General features: G+C 39.1%; 1 protein-coding gene and 1 long non-coding RNA gene across 4 annotated transcripts; one reads left to right on the plus strand and one right to left on the minus strand.

The window, feature by feature from the left end:
• Positions 1–1,020: 1,020 nt before the first annotated feature.
• LOC134089677 (uncharacterized) lies at positions 1,021–15,168 on the minus strand. 2 transcript variants are annotated; one of them, XR_009940112.1, is made up of 4 exons: positions 15,150–15,168; positions 14,575–14,658; positions 1,881–1,952; positions 1,021–1,533 (listed from the first exon to the last, which is right to left on the minus strand). It is a non-coding gene; the product is annotated as an uncharacterized LOC134089677 (long non-coding RNA). The 2 variants fall into 2 exon arrangements; XR_009940111.1 differs by lacking the exon at positions 15,150–15,168 and having other exon boundaries at positions 14,571–14,632.
• Positions 14,642–19,721, plus strand: LOC134089676 (coiled-coil domain-containing protein 112). 2 transcript variants are annotated; one of them, XM_062544126.1, is made up of 10 exons: positions 14,642–14,730; positions 14,929–15,117; positions 15,204–15,322; positions 15,424–15,513; positions 15,833–15,908; positions 15,988–16,378; positions 17,009–17,425; positions 17,825–17,920; positions 19,365–19,483; positions 19,637–19,721. In XM_062544126.1, the coding sequence occupies exons 2-10, from the start codon at positions 14,978–14,980 to the stop codon at positions 19,665–19,667; spliced, it is 1,479 nt and encodes a 492-aa protein (XP_062400110.1). In that variant the 5' UTR covers positions 14,642–14,730; positions 14,929–14,977; the 3' UTR covers positions 19,668–19,721. The 2 variants fall into 2 exon arrangements, 1 of the variants encoding a protein (XP_062400110.1); XR_009940110.1 differs by lacking the exon at positions 19,637–19,721 and having other exon boundaries at positions 14,726–15,117; positions 17,836–17,920; positions 19,365–19,387.
• Positions 19,722–20,730: the final 1,009 nt, after the last annotated feature.

The raw sequence follows: 20,730 nt of genomic DNA on the forward strand, positions 1-20,730 counted from the left end.
CGACTGCCAATCGGAGTGAAGGCAGCGTGACGTTCCTTGTTTGAAAGTAAAGTTGATTTTTTTATCCAAGATGGCGGAGCTAACTAAACGAAGGCAGTATTTCTGTACTAACAAGTAAGTTCGGGGTTTGTTGCCTTATATTTTGCTACTTCTAGTGAGAAATATGAACTTTAAAATCCAAAAAGCCAGGTTTTGTAACCAAAAAATATATCTGAAGGCATGTACGAGCTATCGGTCAGCCACCTAGCACGTAGCAATCGTTAGCCGTCAATCACTCGCGAATCACCTCCCCACTCAACGGCAAGTTTGTGGAGTTGTCGCTGTCTCTTGTAGCGTGTGTGACTGTAGGGTAAGATGTGACATGATCAGGTTGGCTAAAACAAAAAAGACAGCAATGCTCCTTTGCGATTGTTGGACTTTTATTTTGACACGTTTTTGACGTTTTGTCTTCCACATTCATGAAAGGGTTGGTATGAATGTTAAGTCATGCTTCATGAAACAGTCATGAATGCTTCATGTGCAGTTCATGACAGCTGTTATGAATGTGTTATGAATGAACCCGTCAAGTAAAGTGTTACCGAACTCTTTTAGGCCTGGCCTACTAAGTAACTTCAAAGGAAGGACTCACTGAAAAAAAAAGTCTTTCAGATTTACATAAAAAAAATCATGTACATCGGTTGCACAAGTTACTATCATGTTTTCTAAAAATACTTTTTTCATGTTAGTGAAACATGATTCTGCTCTGTAGAACAAATATGATTTTTTCATGTAAATCTACATGGGTTGCACAAGTTAAAATCATGTTTTCTAAAATGAATTTATTCATGTCAGTTAAACATAATTATTTTATGTTTAGTATATATAATTATTTCATGATAAACCAACATTATTTATTATTTCATAATTATAGTTTTACATTATCAAACAATTACCTATTAATACTTAGCATTTTTAAAGAATGCAAGGGATGGTCCGTTTCAATAATGTTTATTATTATCAGAATGCAAACATGCCTCATGTCATCACATTGGGACCTTTTACACCAGTAGTTCACAAATTTAGGTTGTCAAACCTAATCAAACCTGATGTATTGTGCCGGTTCTAGTATTCATAATCTAAGCTTTTTATTATGTTATACTGTAGTAAGCAAACAATGACAAAGGCCTGGATAAAGAGTATACAACATGCAAAGCCTCTCAACTCACTTTAAATCTCAAAACAAATAAAAACACAGGAGGCAGTCCATTGTCCATTCATTGGAACAGCTCATTCACAGAGTCTGTTTTTGAGAACTTGCACTTTCGAGCACGGTGCCTTCCAGGTCCATCACAATTTTCTGGAGCACTTCAAATCTGAAGGGTAGTTGAGATTCAGTGCATACATTACGCCAAACAACATGGCAACGCTGTCCAGATCCTGCAGTACCTGCTGGCCTGTCAAGACGATCCAGAGTATATCTTCTGGTTGGCTGGTAGCATTTGACAATGTAGATTCCAGCTGCAGTCTCCTATGGATGTGGATTTTGTCTTCTGCCTGCAGAGTGCACAGTCAAAAGAAACAGGGTAATATCAGAGAACAGAGCAAAGTAGGAGTTTTTTTGGAAAGGGAGATAATGTGCAATGTATAGGAAAGCAGTGAGTCTGGAGAAAGACTGTGTGAGTGTAAGTGTGTGTGTGTAGTGTATGTCAAGGTTGTGTCTAGGCGGACAGTGGAGTGGAATGCATTGTGTGGAAAGCAGTACAGTATGCCCGGTCCATGGGGGTAGCGTATGGAGATGTATAGAGTAGGGTGTGCAGTAAAGTGTATAAAACTGTAAGTCAGGCTTGTGTGTCATGGGGTGACAGGTGTGTAGAGTATGTCAGAGTAGTGTATGTACTCACCACAAACTCCCTAAATAGGTATGCTGGGTCCTCGGTACACGCACAAACCCGTCCTGCATCAACATCATCTTCCTAAATCGATGAGGGAAAGAGGAATATTAAAATACACACAATCAAAAAATCTGTAATAGTGGTAATAATGTCCTATTTTGTTTAACTTGCTTTAGAGATCAGTGATGTTCCTGAATTGTGTTGTGGTCTAGTTGCTTTCAATGTCAATTTCATTCATGAACAACCATTTTATTTTAACTTCAACATATGTGGAAGTGTGTCATTTGGTGAAGGATTTAGCTGCTACTACAGGATAAACAGCATTTTACCTGCCCCATTTGTGTAGCTGTTGACGACATGAGTTTGACATTGTCAATGCCTTTTTAGCAATTAGGTTTGCCAGATTTGCAGATATTCTGTCTTTATTTACGTTTTACACATGTCCCAACTTTTTTGGAAACAGTGTTTGGAAACAAATTGTAAATTCCACAGCTTGTCCCATAAAGATAACCAATTTGGTCATCAGATTTTGTATAACATTCCAACAATAGCAATTTTCAATAGCCTAATAATAATAATAATAATAACATTATTTCAGTTTGCAGTCGCATGATGTCCATGTCTAGTTAGTCTGCAAAGTCATTCCATAGTTTTTGGTTAGCTCATATAACAGCAGCTGTGGCTCTTAGTAGGCTTTGCTAGTGTTGATGCATGTGTTGAAGCTTATTGCATAACAGGTGTTGATATTGCTTCTAAAAAGAGAGGGCCACAATGACAGTGTTGGTTCTAACATCACTCTTGGGTACTATTGGACACCTGGTTTATCTGCTGGAGATCTGAAGTGGACTTTTCCAAATGTTTCCAATTGTTCTGTTTTGGACAATCTGCTCACTAAAATGTTGCCATTATTTATAGTCATCAAGCTACCAAACAAATGTATTTAGTATTATTTTGTATTTTACATAATATTTAACTCCTCTTTTAGTTACTCTCCACTGGCTCCCTAGTGGCCAGAATTAAATTCAAGTCTCTCTGTTTAGTTAGGTCACTGACTGGATCTGCTCCCTCCTACTTGAATTCAATGGTCAAGGTTTATATTCCCAACCGCCCACCACGGTCTTCTGAGGAGCGTCTGTTGTGTCGACCAGCTATAAACACTAGGGCAAATTCAGAATTTTTCTCATCAGTAGTTCCATGTTGGTGGAATGAGTTGCCCAGCAGTGCTCTTCGTTCCAATATTTTGAGTCGTTCAAGAGGAATCTGAAGGCATATTTAGGCTATTCGATATGCATTTAGTGTACTAATGTTCTTATGGTTAGGTTTGTATGTTTTAGCGTTGTATTATTGTTTTTTATGCCATAGTTATTGTTATTATATAATTGATTGAATGACTTTATTGTTTACTATTCTTCTTTTTAGTCATTATTCTGTTTTCATTGCTTATATTGACACTATTTATTGTTTAAGTATAGCCTAGCTATTCTCTTTAGTCAACACTATAGTATGATCAACTGCTAAATGTAACTAGAATGCATTTCCCGGTGGGAAAGTGCGAAGTGTGCTTGCTCCGACGCGCCGCGAAAGCGCTCCGGCAGGAGACGCGACCGCTCGCCCTCAGGTCAAAACGCTAAAGTTTGGCCAAGACGCAAAGCTGCTTCGAGTTTGGCGGCGTTACCCTCGATTGCCAAATTCTTACACTGACGTGACGGGTTGCCTAGGTTCATCAGTGGTATGTCCCAGAGCACCTCCAATGTAAAAATGTGGATGTCATCCCAAAGATGTAAAGAGATATGAGACAAAATGCATTTTTGCTAATTGCGACGCCCCCTAGAGGCCAAATTACACCAAATTTACTAAGGCTCATTTGGATTGTGTCCAAAATCGTCCCACCAAATATGGTCTTGACACCTCAAAGCGTTTCCGAGATTTGACCTCACTTCCTGTTTGGAGGCTTCGCCATCGAATTTGATTGGCTGCCATGGGCGAATGCTTTGATGTATGGAAATGAAATGTACACCTCTAAGGTCTGTAGACCTTGTGTTGAATTATGTATGAGTTGTTCACGTGTAGCCAGCATGAAACACGTAACCAGTGAAAGAAGGAAGGAGCCTAAGGAACTAGGCATGTTTCTAGAACAAATACGAGTAATGTTAGGAGTATTGCGGGAACATCTGCTGTTTACTCACTGTTGAGTAAGTTGCAATGTGTTATAGCCTCAAATTGATGGTAGAATAAATAGGACGACTCACCTATTCAAATGGTGCAATAGGATCAAATTTGGTGTTGATATGTCAAAGCAACCAGGCTGTTACTGGTTAACGTGTCTGAATATGAAATAGGGATGGCGAAAACTACAAATTTTCTTGACCGACCACCGAGGCTCATTAGCCGGTTGAAACCGGTTAACCGGTTCGTTTAAAATAAATTATGCTATTTGAAATAACAGCCACGCAATTTCCCAACTCTCATCTCTCTGTCCCCCGCTCATAGGCTACACACAGCCCCGGCGCCGCCCTTTCACTCACGTCACTTTTTTAAATCCCCTACAGCGCCAGTTTAGTTTGAGGAAGTGCTAACAATAATAACGAAAGATGATCATTACCTTATCTGTTACCATTGATGACCCTTCCTGAAATGTAGATGTAATGTCTTTCCCAATCTAAGCCCATCTTATGCGGAAAGTTGCCTAGACTGCAACACGATAAAACCAATGGATAAAACAGCGCACTTCCAGATTGCAAAAGACGCACCGGCCACCGCTGTGACCTCGCGCCAAATGTTTTTATTGGTTTATTACGTAGCCTAGCCTACAAGCAGGCGAGTTATGAAAAATTGAGTGTGAGGGATAATTTGTTAACTTCACGAAAAAAAGATCTTCTTGGAATGAGATGGCTAGCTGTAGTAACGTTTAGTCCACTGTCTTTAGGCTAATTTAAAGATGCCTCTCTTTTTTTTTTGTTAACCGACTAGCGACAACTTTGGTCGGTTAACGTGGATACGGTCAACTATCGGTCAAACAGTCACCGGTTAACATCCCTAATATGAAATCGATTTTGGATTGGTTGCATGTGATAAAAGCTATGCCATTTCCTGTCCATATTCAGATTCAGAAATACTGTACACCGGCAACAAGGCACACACACACACACACACACACAGACACACACACACACACACACACACACACACATATACATATATATATATGTATATACTGTATGAGCAATTCCATGCAAAACTGTCAAGTCCATAACCCCACACAGCGTCAAACTATGATGTGGATGATGATTTCTTAAAAGTTTACCATTTCGCTCTTCTTGTTTGTACAACATATTCAATGACATTGTTAATCATTTGCATTATATAAATGTAACCTATTTTTCCACCCTTATGTCTCAACATATAGGCTACTATACACATAGTCACATTCATAAACATAAACAGGATCCTAGGTTCTCAATTTGCTGGACTCACTGTCTACCATAAAGTTAAAGAATAGTAATAACAGAAGAAAAGGTAAGAAGATGTTGATAGCGTGATTAACTGTGTGGTGCCTCCACTGAAGAATGTCTTTACCACTGCCCTGGTGGAAATATGCAAATCCTCAGAAATGTCAAGTGACTACTGTTACTTCTAACTGCTTTGATATAGCTTATCCTAAATGAAATACTATGCAATGCAAGCATCACAAAATATTTATTTTATCCTTTGTTTTTAACTCTTAGAATTCAATTCAGTTCAGTAGGCTATGACATAATAAAATGAAAGTACAAAAACAGTTTTTAAAACCCCTTTTTAAAAGTTCAACCTATCACTTTCAATGAAATCTCAATTAAGGATTGCGTAGTTTTAGATAGTAACTGTGTGGTAATAATTCACCTATACCACCCATAGCCTAAATTAATTAAATGTTTACTATGAACAATAGTTAAATGAAACACACAGTAATACTTTCTATAACACTTTGTGTTGGATGTAATTCATTGAACCTAGAATTGTTAACTGCTATACAATAAGTGGGCCAAACTTCACAGTTTAAGTCTCCACACATAAGCTTGCCTACTGAGTCTAAAAACATAGCTCCCACTTTCCTTAGCTGGAGGGGAATTCTGAGATTTCTCCCTAAAGCAGAAACTATTATTTTTACCTAATTATTATTACTATTATTATTGGGAAGGTTATAGGTTTGCACTGATTCAGGTAGGGTAGTGGCACTATACTGGATGGTATATCGGTTAGAATATAGGACGGAGAAGAGATGGGGTTTAACTTTGTATTGTTCCAGCAGAGACATTCAGGATTCCATACATACAGAGAAATATAGGTAGATGGCTATTTATATAGATAATATATCTGCAGCATACAGATATGCATTGAATACTAAGCTCATTAAACTGAATTGTAAGCCAGGACACACATACAGCAACGGCAACGCTAACCCCTTCAAGAAAGAAAAGAAACCTTTTTGTTCGTGACTACAGTTATTATGTGGTCAATAACGCCATCTAGCGGCGTAAACGGTACTGTGTAATAGTGTTAACTCGCACAGCACAGGTACAAACTTCCTCCAGTCGGAGATTGTTAATGAGGGCTATCTTTTACTGTCTATGGGGCTAAAGGACTGTATGGATTGATTGATTGTGTTGCTTGGGTGGCGTCAGTTAGAACCAAAGATCATACAGCGCTAGAATCTTTGGTTAGAATACTGGTTGTGAAGCAGTAGTTTTTCCTTAGTTTCTTTATTGAGTTTTCTTCCACCATACAACAGCATGAATAAACTTATAATGTATAGTGGTCTGTAAAGAACCAAATAAACTGTCATTAATATGGTCACTAAATAAACTGTATCGCTATCTCTCATTCTATAAGCTCAACTTCTCACACAAGTAACACAGGCTTCCTTCATTTCAAACGATTTCAAACCCTTAATGCTAATGCTCCGTTTAGCATGCTAAGTCCTTGCATATCAACGTGAAAGATACATCCCACTCCCAATACACATGACCGAAGGTTACGGTCACTTACTTTTGTTGTCATACACGCACACAACTTCAACTTAAGGTAATTGGCAGTAAACTCACTCAAAACTAACGTCATGAACTTCACCAACACTGTGGTGTACTACTAGATAACGTCTCTAATGAACTAGCATGAGGCTGCACGAGAGGGCGTCACTAGGCAACAACACCTCAACAGAAGAAGAGTACAGAGATGCAAGACTAGTCTACGTCCTTACAGTAGAAACGCTAAACAGTAGATTCTTAAGCTAAACACATGAAGTATTATAATTTCAGAGAACACTTACAGTATATTACTTCATGGAAATCATGTCAAGAGCAAGTTTAAGTGTATTAGCAAACCTCTTGCATACCAGTGTGAATTGATGTATGTATCAAACTTACTTTTTGTCAATGATCGCATCTCTGAATGTAAAGGGCTGGATTACTCAGGATAACTGCAGGAATTGTCTAAGGGTAAATTAATTATCTATGTTTTTTGTGCACAGCCGTCTGCTCATCATCACAACAGAAAACGAAACTTAAAATCCTCAGACAGGGCGACCGCTCTACTTCCGGTATTTCGCCGAATTTGGGAGTGAAGTGTACCCAGAATGCTCAGGTCAATACAAATCATCCAAAACACACCGTCAGTATGAAACATCGTGTGATTGTCGAGTATATATACCAAATGAACACACGCAATGTCTAACAGCGCGTAAGTCCGTACTTGCCCCTCGGGGCCATGGCATTGCTTAGATCTACCAGTCTCAGGATGAGACACCCCGATGCGGATCTTCCTAGAATCACACCCACATTGTACCGTTGCGGACAATCCATGTCATCCAATGACCAATTGAACAGTGGAGGTCTACTATCATTCCATAATGAAGGTCTGAAAATATATGGAATGACTCCATAGTGCTGTGAGAATTACACCAAAGTTTTACAAGAATGGCCTCGATTTGATTTTTTTTTTTTTAAAATATCAACATTGTATCTTAAATCACTCTGAAATGTCATTTCTGCATGACCTAAGCAATTTAAGATGAGCTATTCTGCTTAATAGTATACATTCGCCAACACACACGTTTTTGCTAATTATAGAGCCATCGACAGACCGAATAACACCAAATTTATTGAGGGTGCTTTGGATGGGGTCTCAAGTCATCCCACCAAATATGGCTTTCATACGTCACAGTATTTCCAAGATAGGCACACTTCCTGTTTGGCGGCTTCGCTCGCTGAATTTAATTGGTTGTCACAGGCGAACGCTTGGACGTATGAAGGTGAAATCAAGGCGGTTGATCCGCCTTGGTCTGTAGATCATGCGTGCCAAGTTTCATGACGATCGGAGGAACTATGCGGCCAGAGTTGCTTTACTTTGACTTTGGACAAAATTCAAAATGGTGGAAAATCCATCATGGCGGAAAATGACGTCACATAGTGCGTTGGAATCAGCTGAGTCAGAGGATTCCAATGGTATAAGTTTTATAAAAATCGGCCATACGGATCAAAAGTTACGGGCATGAACGTGTTTTCAATCTTTGACCAGTTGGTGGCGCTAGAGCGTGAGAGTGGCGAGCATGAAACCTGGTGGTGTCAATCAGGGTAGTCTCCTCTATCAGCATACCAAATTTCATGATTTTATGTCTTACGGTTTGGGCTACAGGTGGAAAAATGTGTGGGCATCAGCGCTCAAAAATCGCTTTTCCATTCATTCCTATGGGAAAAAATCGACCGGAAAAACTGGAATAACGGGAGAACGACATGCCGTATCAAAAAGCTGTATACAAGCCACCATCCTCGCATCAGGACCCACGCGTGAGAAGTGGAACGGCGTCTCTAGCTCTAAATCCCTAGGACAAGATAGGGAGACAAAAGTTGGACTTGAGATAAATAAGTATATGAAACGCACGGATAACAATAGTGTGCTTTTGCAAGCACACTAATTATTGTGTTGCTTTGTTTGGATGTCTGCTAAGCACCATCACCATAACCATAACCATATTTTCTTCACTATAGGTTTCAGAATGGATGCATAATTTGAAGCATGGCGGTGTATGGGGTCATGGTGGGATCAGTGTAATGTGTCTGTGTGGCCTTGGACTACAGCTAGAGCACGCCTCTGTAGTTTATGACATGACACAACAGCTGGTCAGTCCTTTGGCTCTTACTTACCCCATCTGGCAAGGGCATGGAATAAACCAACAACACAGCCCCTATGACTTCCCATATGTACATTGAGTTCTGTGCTTGTGCACATTAAAAGTCAATCAAGACAAAATTGACTGTTTTAATATAGTTTCTGTGTTATCTGCATAAATATAACCTGCTTATTTACAACCAGCCATGCCTTTCCAACTTCAATATAATCTCTTAGTCCTTAGACTCTGGATAACTGTGTGCATTTCGGTATGACTGATCTTTTGGCTTCAGTTGGGAACCAGGGGCTGTGCCACGGATTGCTATCTATAGCAACTGTTGCTATCAGATATTTCCTTGGGGAACTGGACCATTAACAATGCTTGTCTATGGTGTTGACAGTTTTTCATTCTCTTCTTTTTCAGTAAGTTTCTTTTGAGTAATTTTCATTGTATATTATTTGAATAATATTTTAACATATCTTGGTGTGTTAAAATTGAGACACTGAAATAGCATGAGTAATAACCATAATCATGACTGCTAAACAGAGAATGAAGGAAAAAGCTTTCGCAGTATGTGGAAGTGTTGCTAACTCTTACTAACAGCATTCAGTCCTCTTTCCAAGAAATGTTTGCTATGGGAGAGATGTTTTAGGGTGACACTTGCTACAAGCAAGGATCGAATTTCATAGATTCTTTCAAGCAATGGATATGTAAAGACAGTCAATTAAACACAGTAAAATACTAAGAGAAAAGTATGAATGGATGGATTGATGTAACATTACCTACTGTAACTGATAAACTATACATTATTTAAACAGTTTCACATGTGCAGTGCATCATTTGTGTTGTCAGTCTAATGAATGCATTTCAAAATCTGAAGTTAGTCCATTAATTAAGCTCTTTTTTTAGCTCCAGTGATGGATCTTTTACACGGCAGCCATTTTTTACATGAAATACATGGCAGGCCCAAGTGTAAATGACATTGATTAAGGTTCTGATTATGCTATACTTAAATTGGATAGAAACTAGTAACTAGTAACTCCTGTGGTCTTATTCATGTCAGCTTTTTTTCATGTTATTCATGCTTTTTTACCATTTCATTTCAAGTCACTTTGGTTTGTAGCTAACTCCTCCTGATAACAAGACCTGTCAGTCCCCTTTTCAAGAAACATTTGCTGAGACAGGTGTGTTCAGGTGACAGGGTGAGTCTGGATAAGCAGAGATTGAATGGACACTTTCTAAAAGTAGGGCATGTAAGAAAAGTAAGAGACAGTTCAATACTATAAAATCCATGATAGATGATAATGGATGGTTTGAAACAATGTAAATCTTCTCAAAGTCCCAAAATCATATATTGCATGTTTCTCTCACAATAATGGTCGCGTATGCAAAGGAGAAGCAGTGGTTGTGACCACATCATTTATTGACTTCTTATTTGTTACTATGATGACAACAGCAGGCTATGCAGGCTCTATTTTTTGTCACAACTGTCCCTAGTTCACCCATGACCCCTCAGAGAGGCTTCTTCCTGCGCCTCTGCAGAGATCGTTTGCAACAGACTGGCGTGAGTTGCTGAGAGCATGAAGATGGCTGTAGCTCAGGTTTCCTCTCTGGAGCTTGCAAACATCAACAGCACCCTGTGTGTGCTCGAGAGAAAGAGCTATGTGCTTGGGAGAAGTTATTCATCCGTACACAAGAGTAGGCTAGACCAGAGAGAGGTAGAGACGCAAATAGGCCTACAATAGTTTAGCCAGCACTGAGGATAAAGAACATTTTGGTTCAGCAAGAACCTATGCATGCTATCTGCATCAAACCTAGCATTCAGACATCTGGAAAACTCATGTGAACATGCTTAAGAAATGACAGGCCTTGCTCTTTATTATTGAACATGCAAAGTGTCCTAAAGGATTCATCAGACTTTTTGTTTTGTTTCTGTAATGTCAGCAACTCACTCGCACTTTGTCGTCATTTTGGCCTATAGACATTGTTGTGTGTAACCTAGACCAGCTGTCGGTTTTTTTTTAGCTGGCTTAGTTTTTTGATTGTACAGTATGACGATTCATTTTCTATATTCTTTAGTTTTATTTTCAGAGTTAATCTATAGTTTACTTATTTGGTGATGTGAGCATGATCGATGTTTTGTGGCATTACGCCTACCCCAACTATTGTGCTAGTCTAATCTTGACCTATAGGGGAGAGAGAGGTAAGATGAGCCAGGGGGTAAGATGAGCCATACCCTGTTTCTAGGAAACGGTAAACAAATTTAATCATGTGACAGCATTCTATGGTGGAGGGGACCCTTTCTTAACATCTGTGGAAACGGGCAGCACATGGAAAATTTGGTGAGAAAGACATTTGGAATAATGTGTTTTTTTGCTTATCAAGTTCCATGAATGTCCAGTGTCCAGAATTAAGATGATTTAGACTAGAGGAAAAAAAGAATAGAACAATATTTAGACACATTATGTCGGAGCTGGTGCCTAAGCTATTAGCATATGAGGCCTAATCAAAATGACAAATTGTAGCTAGCTTGTCATGAGAAGAACCTTTTTCAAAATGGTGGCTATGGGGTAAGATTAGCCATAAGAGGTGGGGCTGGGGCAAGTTGAGCGACGACTGGCAATAAAAGCCATTATAGTTCAATTGTGGTTGCCAAAGAGGGCACCGTTTAACTAAAAGGACAATTTCAACTCACCACCTAAATATAAGATTTTAATCAAGCTTGTAAAATTGCAATTGAGTTTATTTTTGATAGAATGTTTTCAACATTAATTTATCATATGAGAACAAGCCTATATATAGGCTACAATGTTCCATGCATTCTACAGTATTTCCCCGTTTTAGTTTAAAGGCTGAATTGGTTGCCATCGTTGTTTTTGGCCATATCTTGGTGTCAGGATAACAGTCTGCTGCTCAATGTAACAAAGACCAAGGAGCTGATAGTGGATTACAGGCGGCTGCAGGGAGAAGAACACGCACCCATTCACATCGGGAGTGCAGCAGTGGAGAGAGTCAAAAGCTTCAGATTCCTGGGCATTAACATCAGTGAGGATCTGAGCTGGACACACCATATAGGTGTGATCACAAAGACAGCAAGACAGTGTCTCTTCGTCTGCGGAAATTTGGCATGGACCACAAGATACTGACCAACTTTTACCGCTGTACAATAGAGAGCATTCTGACTGGTGGCATAACAACATGGTATGGTAACAGCACTGCCCGGGATGGAAAAGCGCTACAAAGAGTCATCAGATCAGCACAGCGTATTACAAGGACTGAGTTACCATCCATCCAGGACATCTACAGTCAGCGATGCAGAAGAAAGGCCAAGCGTATAGTTTCTGACCCCAGTCATCAGAGCCACCATCTCTTCACCCTACCTTCAGGCCGACGATACAAGAGCCTAAGGACCCGTACCAGCAGATACAAGGACAGTTTCTATCCTCAAGTCATCAGGATGCTGAACCGGCACTTTTCTTCTTATTTATTTTTTCTTTCTAATTTATTTCTAGACACTTGAGCACAATGAATCTCATTACTTATAAATTATTTTTATGAGTAGGCCTATATGACAATAAACTTGAACTTGAACTTAAAACTTGAACTATTTTGTGCTGAACACTGAAAGGGTTAAGTGTGAATAAAACAATCTTTTATCTGAGATTTTTGTTTTGTCTCAATTTACCACATATGCCCTTTTTTTCCCAAAAGGGCATATCACTTGGACCATAACATGTTGTCAATTATTTCCAATAGTAGCAGACACTTTGAATTTTTATATGGTGTGAAGATTGCAAAAAAACTGAAAAACCATGTTTTTAAAACATGGCTGTGATGAAAAATGTAAAAAGTGGCAAACATTTTTCATAAAATAATTGCCATTAATCTTCAGAATGTGGCAAACAATTCTTGAATTTCCCCTTGTAGGCTATACTTCTCATTATGTGAGCTTAAAGAGGAATAATGCAGGATTGGCGATTTCATCTCTGGTTTCGGTTTCGTTTTTCGTTTTCGCTCGTTTTATGCTTGCATATTTCTCTGCAGAGCTTCCCCGACAGCTTTAGTGTGTATATTTATACATATATAGGCTATATATAAATATATAAATTGCAAGCGTGGTTCTTCTTGTTCCTTTCGCGTCTCTGACTTCCAGATGTAAACAGCAAACGATCGTTTATCAGAAAGTTGCAAGGTTGTAATAGCGGAGAGGGATTCTAGGGGCGGGAGGAAAATGTGACTGTTTTCGATAAAACTGGTCAGTCAAGCAAAACAACGATTTCTAAGCGATTTTATGACTATGAAAAAGTTGCATAGGGTCTCTTTAACTGCTCCACTATTGGAGATCGATAAATGTTATCTATCTATATATCCTATCTATTTTGTTACGTCTCACCAAAGCCTAGCCCACTTTAAAATCCTATGGTGTTCAAAGCCCTCAGCGGCCAGGCCCCATCTCACATTTCAGACCTCCTAATCCCCCACTGAGTCACTAGGTCCCTGAAATCTTGCAATCAGGGTCTTCTACATACTGTATCTACCACTCCCAAAAACAAAAAGGTGACTGGCCATTGCTGTTGCGGCTCCACGTTTGTGGAACCAATTGCCACCACTATACGTGATGTATGGAATGTTTTTTGTGACAAAATGAAATAAATAAATAAAAGTTGAAATAAATAAATAAAAGATTAAATAAATAAATACAAGTTGAAATGAATATATATATTTTTTTAATTAATAAATAAATAATAATCAAGCACCATGAAGTCTGCGTTGATAATCATGGTGCGGGACGTGATGAAACTATCAACCCTTACACGGCAAACTATCAAATAATAATATTTCACGCCTGATAGCTTCCTAAAAGTATGAATATAGAATGAAATCCTTGTTGTATGACTTGTAGCCTATGTTTCATGAGTTATGACAATTGATAAGTCTGACTCTGAGCTGTCCAGTTTGGTTCACATGAAGCCAGCATCGACAGCCAATCCGCAGCAACCAATCAGCGGCTAGGTCCCGCCTTGATGGATGACTGACGTATTTATTTATTTATTGGTGCATTGCAACATTGGAATGTAAATGTAAATGGCAAAGTATATAGGCTATGCTTTTTACATTTAATCTTTTATTTATTTATTTCACATTTTATTTATTCATTTCAACTTTTATTTATTTATTTAATCTTTTATTTATTTATTTAATCTTTTATTTATTTATTTCAACTTTTATTTATTTATTTCATTTTGTCACAAATAACATTCCATAGTGATGCCCCCTTCATTTCTACTTTTAAATCAAGGCTCAAAACCATAGACAGTAAAAGATAGCTCAAAACCCACCTTTACACCCTTGCTTTCTCTCCCCCTTATTTAATTTAAGTAGGCCTATTTTAAATTTAGCTTTTTTAAATTTAGTATTGTTTTGTATTTATTCTATTTTATTTTATTTGACTTATTATTATCATTATTATTATTTTATTATATTTCATTGTATATTATTTCGTTTTATTATGTACAGCACTTTGGTTAGTGTGAACTGTTGTAAACGTGCTTTACCTACTAGAGGAGGAGCTGCGGAATCCCCATTTGAAAAGGTCTATCCCACACCCCTCTCTCTGGTCCCTGGTCCGCCCCATGGCCCCTGCTGGACAAAGAAAATACATGAAGTAGTATGGCCTCCTTGACAACCAACACTGTTTCTAACAAACAAAGACAGGTAGGCTAGTTATTAATAATATTAGCAATAGCCACTGCAGAGCTATCGTGGTATATCAGTACTAGTTACGAACAAATGTGATTGTCAATGTTTCTACATTACTGATACGTTTCCAAAACGTGGGTTGTCATTTGGCTAAGCTTATTTCGTTAAACGTTGTTCTATCGCGAAGTTAACTTCACACATATCATATCCTAGCTGTTAGCCAGGCTACACCAGCATCAAGAACTGAGCAGTTGGCGATTGCATGAACACCACCATGAATGTGAGACAGCACTTGGATGGTCCCGATGGATACGCTCACGGAGACAACATGAATATATCAAATACGGCAGTCGACCTAAAGAAGACAGACTTACTCCGACTCGTCGAACATCTGCAAAAGCAGTAAGATAAGCTTGCTTATTTCGTGACATTACCCGTGACGTTCATCTGAATCCCGTTCTGCATTAACATAAGCAGCACTTTTTCAGGTTCGACAAGAATGATAAAGCCATGTGGCTAAAACTCCACTGGAAGAATGGCCTCGGAGATTATTTTTCTGAAGTTAAAGAGTTGGATGAAAGACTTAAACACGACCTCAAGAATGAAAGTAAGTCTGTGATTCAGTGTCATTCAACGTTATCTTATCATCCCAACAGGAATCTATCTGTAATCAGTAAAAGAATCTGCTACACGTCCTGTAATGTCTAGGGTTGAGAGTGCAGCAACAACTTGTGAAATTGCGACATGGCGTTGTCCGGTTCCAGGGACAGCTCACTGATGTAAAGCCCTCTGCAGAATGTAAGTTCGGGCGAGGACATTTTCAAGTTAAGTCTCTTGTGGGCCTACTCATGGGCTTCGTCAGGTCCTTTTGTACAGGTGTATTAATCAAGCACCGTGCAGTCTGCAATAATCTAGGTGCTTTATTACACCTGTGGAAAGGGACATGAATTTTTGGTGTATTTGTCATGAAACACAGGTTAACATCGACATAGAATGTATTAAATAAATGCCATCAGAAATTACAACAAAGGCCCAAACACTTTTATTTATTTATTTATTTGTTTAAAATATGAAAGCTTTAATTGTGTGTAGCCTACTTCAATGTGTTCATTTTCAGTGATTGAGAAACTGAAAGAGATCATGACAGATGTTGAAACTTCAATCAGCACCTTTAAAGAAGAACAGCATCAGAGGTTTGCCAACAAACTGCACACCTGAGAGCAATGTGTTGTTTTGTGACATGCTTTATGAGATTGTACACTTCCCCTGCAGCTTTGAGGAGCTGCTGAAAGAGGAAAGGGTCTGCTGGCAGGAACTGTCTGCTTTCGAGAAGAAGATGGAGGCCTGGCCCCTGGCTGACAAATCCAACTGTGTGCTACATGGCACTTCGCTAGGAAAAGTGCATGTTACCCACATCCAGAATGATAGTGGTCTCACTGAAGTGAAGGCCCTGGATACATATATTCAGCAAACAGGGGGTCAGTATGGTGGCTGGGATCAGTACGACCATCAGAGTTTTCTCCATGTATGGACCAAGTATGGTGGAAAACAGTGCTACATCAGAGAGGCCATGGCCTACCTGCCTTCCAGAAACCAAGAGGAGGTGCACCAACATGAAGCATGGTACCTGAAGCTCCAGGATCTGCAAGAGAGGAAAAAACAGGTACTTCATGATGGCCCTTGGAAATAGGACCTGTCCATGACATTTCATGATTGCAGAAATTGTACTACATTATACATTTACATTACGTCTTTTCATTAAGCAGAATTAAGCAAAGTGACTAGCAAAATGAACAAGATTCAAGATAGATTCAAGGCAGTAAGCAAGAGACGGAATCAAGGGATAGAGGTAACCATTATGACCATACAATGACGGTCACTGTTAGAAAAAAGCTAGCAAAAGTAATAAAGGTATTTCCAGTCATTTTGAACAAACACATCTGGTGATAATTGGTACCATAACCATAAAGTTGAATCTCCTTTAAAAAAAATAAAATAATAATAATAATAAAAAAACGCTAACATTTTGATGACACATAGCCTTCTCGTCTTTGTGTGTGTAGTAACTCAGTATGAAGCACCCACCATTAACATCGTTTAGAAGAGCTCATTGAGGTGACTAGTTCTAACTAGGCAGTTCTAACTATCTCCCAAAAGTGACAAAATAACTCAAACATTGTTCTAAACATGTTGTGATTAGTGTAATTACTAGCCTTTGTCCTATATCCTGTTCACTGAATACTAGTCCAGTATTCAGTGAAGCGTATTGTTGGTATGCATTTTGTTTTTTTAGGCCATCCATAGGTGGAGGACAGAAAGACATCGGGAGAGAGAGGAAAGTGTTCAGCAGAGACAAGAGCTGATGGAGGCCGAGAGGGGAGAGATGGAACAGAAGGCACAGGAGCGCCGCCGTCGGGCTGACCAAGAGCACAGGGAGGCGGCCATTAGGCTGGAGATGTGGAGGAGCCAGCAGCAGCTCCAGCAGGAGCAAGAGAAGGAGCAGTGGCTCAAGGAGGAGGTGCTCCGCAAGAGGAAGATCCAGGAGGAGCACAGGAGACAGCAGGAGGTTAGGCTGGCTGTGAAGGCTTGTGTACAACAGAAGAAGGAGCAGGAGGAGCAACGGTTGGCAGAAAAGAAGGCGAAGGAACAAGCAGAAATGGAGGAGAGGAGGAGAGCTGCAGCCCAACTCATCCCGCACTTTCAGGAAAGGGTTAGTAATATGCTATGCTATGATGTCATGCTTTCTGTCAGTAGTTACTGTTTACCAGTTTAGATGAAATGAAGATACAGTAGCGCCGCCTAGATTTAGTATGTGCAGCCTCTTAATCTAAAAACTGGACCAGAAACTGAAATCTGCAATAGGGTTCCATGAAGAGTTTTGGTGCTAGTAAGTCAACATGTACACATTGCATTGGAAACAACGAAGGAATCTCAGTGCAAAACTAAGCTAAGGGGTCATCTATTCAGATCTGTTTTGATATTTTGATAGAGGACGTAGACATATTGTTTTTCTTCTAAAATGTTCAGATAAGTTAGATTTTCCTTAAAACCAGTTGGTTATGAACCTGTTATTGAAAGAATTCCATTGACATAAGCTTGTATAATAAAGGATCTACACAGGCTTGAGACAAAGCTGTTGGAGAAACAACACAAAGAGCAGGAGTTCCTGGAGAAGCAGAAGAGGATGGCCAAGATTAAAGAAAAGGTATTGACAAACATTTGTTACCAGAGAGAACCACTGCCTCAACCAGTTCACACATGGTAGTTACTCTGTCCTATAACACTGTTGAATGCCCTGAGCTTTTCCTCAATGGTGGTTCATGATGGTGGCAAGGCAAAGCTCCCATTTCACAAGTAGAAATATTGAGCAGAACGGGCCGGATGGGCCGATGAATGTTAGTGGGATGAGTCACAAGCTGATAAATCAGGTGTATACATACAGTGCCTATAACAAGTATTCACCCCCCCTTAGATATTTCATATAAATCCAGAAGTCCAACACCCCTCTTCAACTTGAGTAATGGTTGCTAGTTAGGTCATTGGTTGGGCTAGAAATCCCTTAACACACACAGCTTTTTGGAACAGAAGCAGAAAAAAGTGTGTCCAGTTTTGAGTCCTACATGTAGTATAAGGACAAGAGAATTAAGACAAACAAAATCACTAATGTGTCCATACAAGTTGGAAGTGGCAACACAGGCAGGAGCGAAAAGGGTGCCATCTTTTATCACGATCGGAGATGAAAATCATAACCGGGGAGATTTACCATCAACAAAGTTCCAGCAAATCCAAAGTTTTCTAGGATGATCTTATAGCGGTTCAATTACATTGTTTCCAGGCACAACCATTATATACAGACATATGACAAAACACATGACTGTCATGCTGTAGTTTCAGTAGAGACAATAGACAACTCAAGCCAAATACCACAAAAATATTTTCCTGCTGTTGGAGGCCACCTCACATGATCTTAATTAAATGTCAGCACTATTCTCTGCAGAAGTATAGGCAATGCATATCACATAGCCACTTGTCTGCCTCAGGGAATTCCTTCACTATTCTAATGACTGTCACATGATCTTTAATAGAGAGCCATTCAAGGAGAGAACAAGTTGAATGTACAGAGATGTATCTTGTAATAGTAAGAGACTCAACACTACAGAACATCAATTCTTTCCAAACATAATACACTGTACATGTATGTAAACCACATAATGATTAAAAATTAATGGCCAACACATTCAATGTAGGGGTTGTCTATAAATGTCTACCACAGAACAGTGGCAAAATTATCTTTTACAATATTTCTGTGCGTCCAATTAATATAGATTCTCTGAATCAGTTATCTGTTGTTTTTGTCATAACAAACAGGGTTAACCTTTCAGTTCTGTGTGGTTGTTTGCCACTGACACCTAATGCATAAGAGTACATTTTTCTTGATATGTTCAGGTCAAAACACTTGCACTTGCCCTTGGGAAGACCAAGACTCTCTTTAGCAAATAGAATAATGCAGATGTCCCATATAATACAAGGGACCATACAATATGATGTACATTTCTAGATTTAAAACATTTTTTGTCAAACACACTTGTGAGAGATGAATGGTTTCACTTGCATTTATTGACTGTAATGGTCAATTGTTAATTATTCAGGTTGAAGCACACATCATCAGAGATCAAGCTCGGGTCTGTAAACCCACTAAAGGATGGGAGGAGCATACCAAAAACATCGAACCAACAGGAGGAGGGCCTGTCTTTCAGATATTCCACAGGTATTTCAGGCTACTATGAACAGCTGACTGGATTAGTGTATCAGGGTGTGTAAGCATATCAGAAATGAGACAATCATACATAATAGTAATGATACATCAACATGGATTGTATATGTTAACATTTATCTTTTTCCCTCCATTTCTCACCTTCAGGGCAGTTCCAAGCTGGAGAAAAGGTTTATAGACTTCTGCGTTCAGGCACATATAGCTACTAATCTAATTAAAATGATTTTTTAGATTAAAAGAGTACATGTATTTCATCACTTTCAAATATATATTTATTCTATAAATGCTATTCCAAGCAATTACCAGTGGATGTAAATACAAAAATGGTAAACTATCACATATAAGCCTAGTTAAAACAGATATTGCAGAGATGGTTACTAAGCTGTTTCTAGGATAAACATGGTGGTTGCATAGTTTAATGAATAAAATCAACTTGCTCCTAATAATGGAAACAAGTATCAACTTTGAAACAACTCCAATGTACCCTTCAAGAGATCCAGTGTTATGGGTTTCATTTCTGAAAAAAATATCAATTACCTACATTTTTTTTTGGGGGGGCTCTTTATGGCTTTAATTGGACAGGACAGTAGAGAGAATGACAGGAAGCGAGTGGGAGAGAGAGCAGGGGTGGGATCCGGGAAGGACCATGGGGCGGGAATCGAACCCGGGTCGCCGGCGTGTGGTGCAGGTGCCCCAGCCAGTTGCGCCACGACTGGGGCCAATTATCTACATTTTAAAGGTGCAGTCAGTGATTGCGCAGGCAGTAGTGTTTGTTTATGTTTATATTTCAATTAATTAGCAGACACTTTTGTCCAAAACAACAAACATATTTTAACCAAGGACCAAACAAAACACACCTCCTCCCTTCAGTTTTCCCAGAGAAACTCCATGCAGGGTTTCATTTTTGTTTGGGGATAGGTAGCCTATTTTTTTAGGTAGCCATTTTTTTTTACAATGTAGTCATAGAATATGCAGTTAGCGGTCGTGACATGATTACTGAATGTGACAAGAAAATGTATGAACTTAAAACTGTGTACGGTCACTGTCTGTACCTTTACTGTACCTGTCTGTTAGAAAACAGCATTGACAACCACCTATAACAGTCTGTGCTTTATGAAGTGCTTATTAGCGTGTCACCTTTCTTCAGCACCTCTAGAGCTTCCAGCTCAGAAGGGAGTCACTTTGGCTTCCCTGAGATTCCAATCTGGGGACTGATATAATTGAATTGGAGTAACATTCTT

The sequence above is a fragment of the Sardina pilchardus genome, chromosome 8, assembly GCF_963854185.1.
Source record: "Sardina pilchardus chromosome 8, fSarPil1.1, whole genome shotgun sequence".
Lineage (NCBI taxonomy): Eukaryota > Metazoa > Chordata > Actinopteri > Clupeiformes > Clupeidae > Sardina > Sardina pilchardus.

What these genes read in the sequence shown, in the direction of transcription:
- LOC134089676 (XM_062544126.1), top strand. Translation starts at nt 14,978, where the DNA reads ATGAACACCACCATGAATGTGAGACAGCACTTGGATGGTCCCGATGGA. An exon ending in TGTAAAGCCCTCTGCAGAAT is followed by an intron (nt 15,514 to 15,832) that starts GTAAGTTCGGGC and finishes GTTCATTTTCAG; the next exon opens with TGATTGAGAAACTGAAAGAG. An exon ending in TGCAAGAGAGGAAAAAACAG is followed by an intron (nt 16,379 to 17,008) that starts GTACTTCATGAT and finishes TTGTTTTTTTAG; the next exon opens with GCCATCCATAGGTGGAGGAC.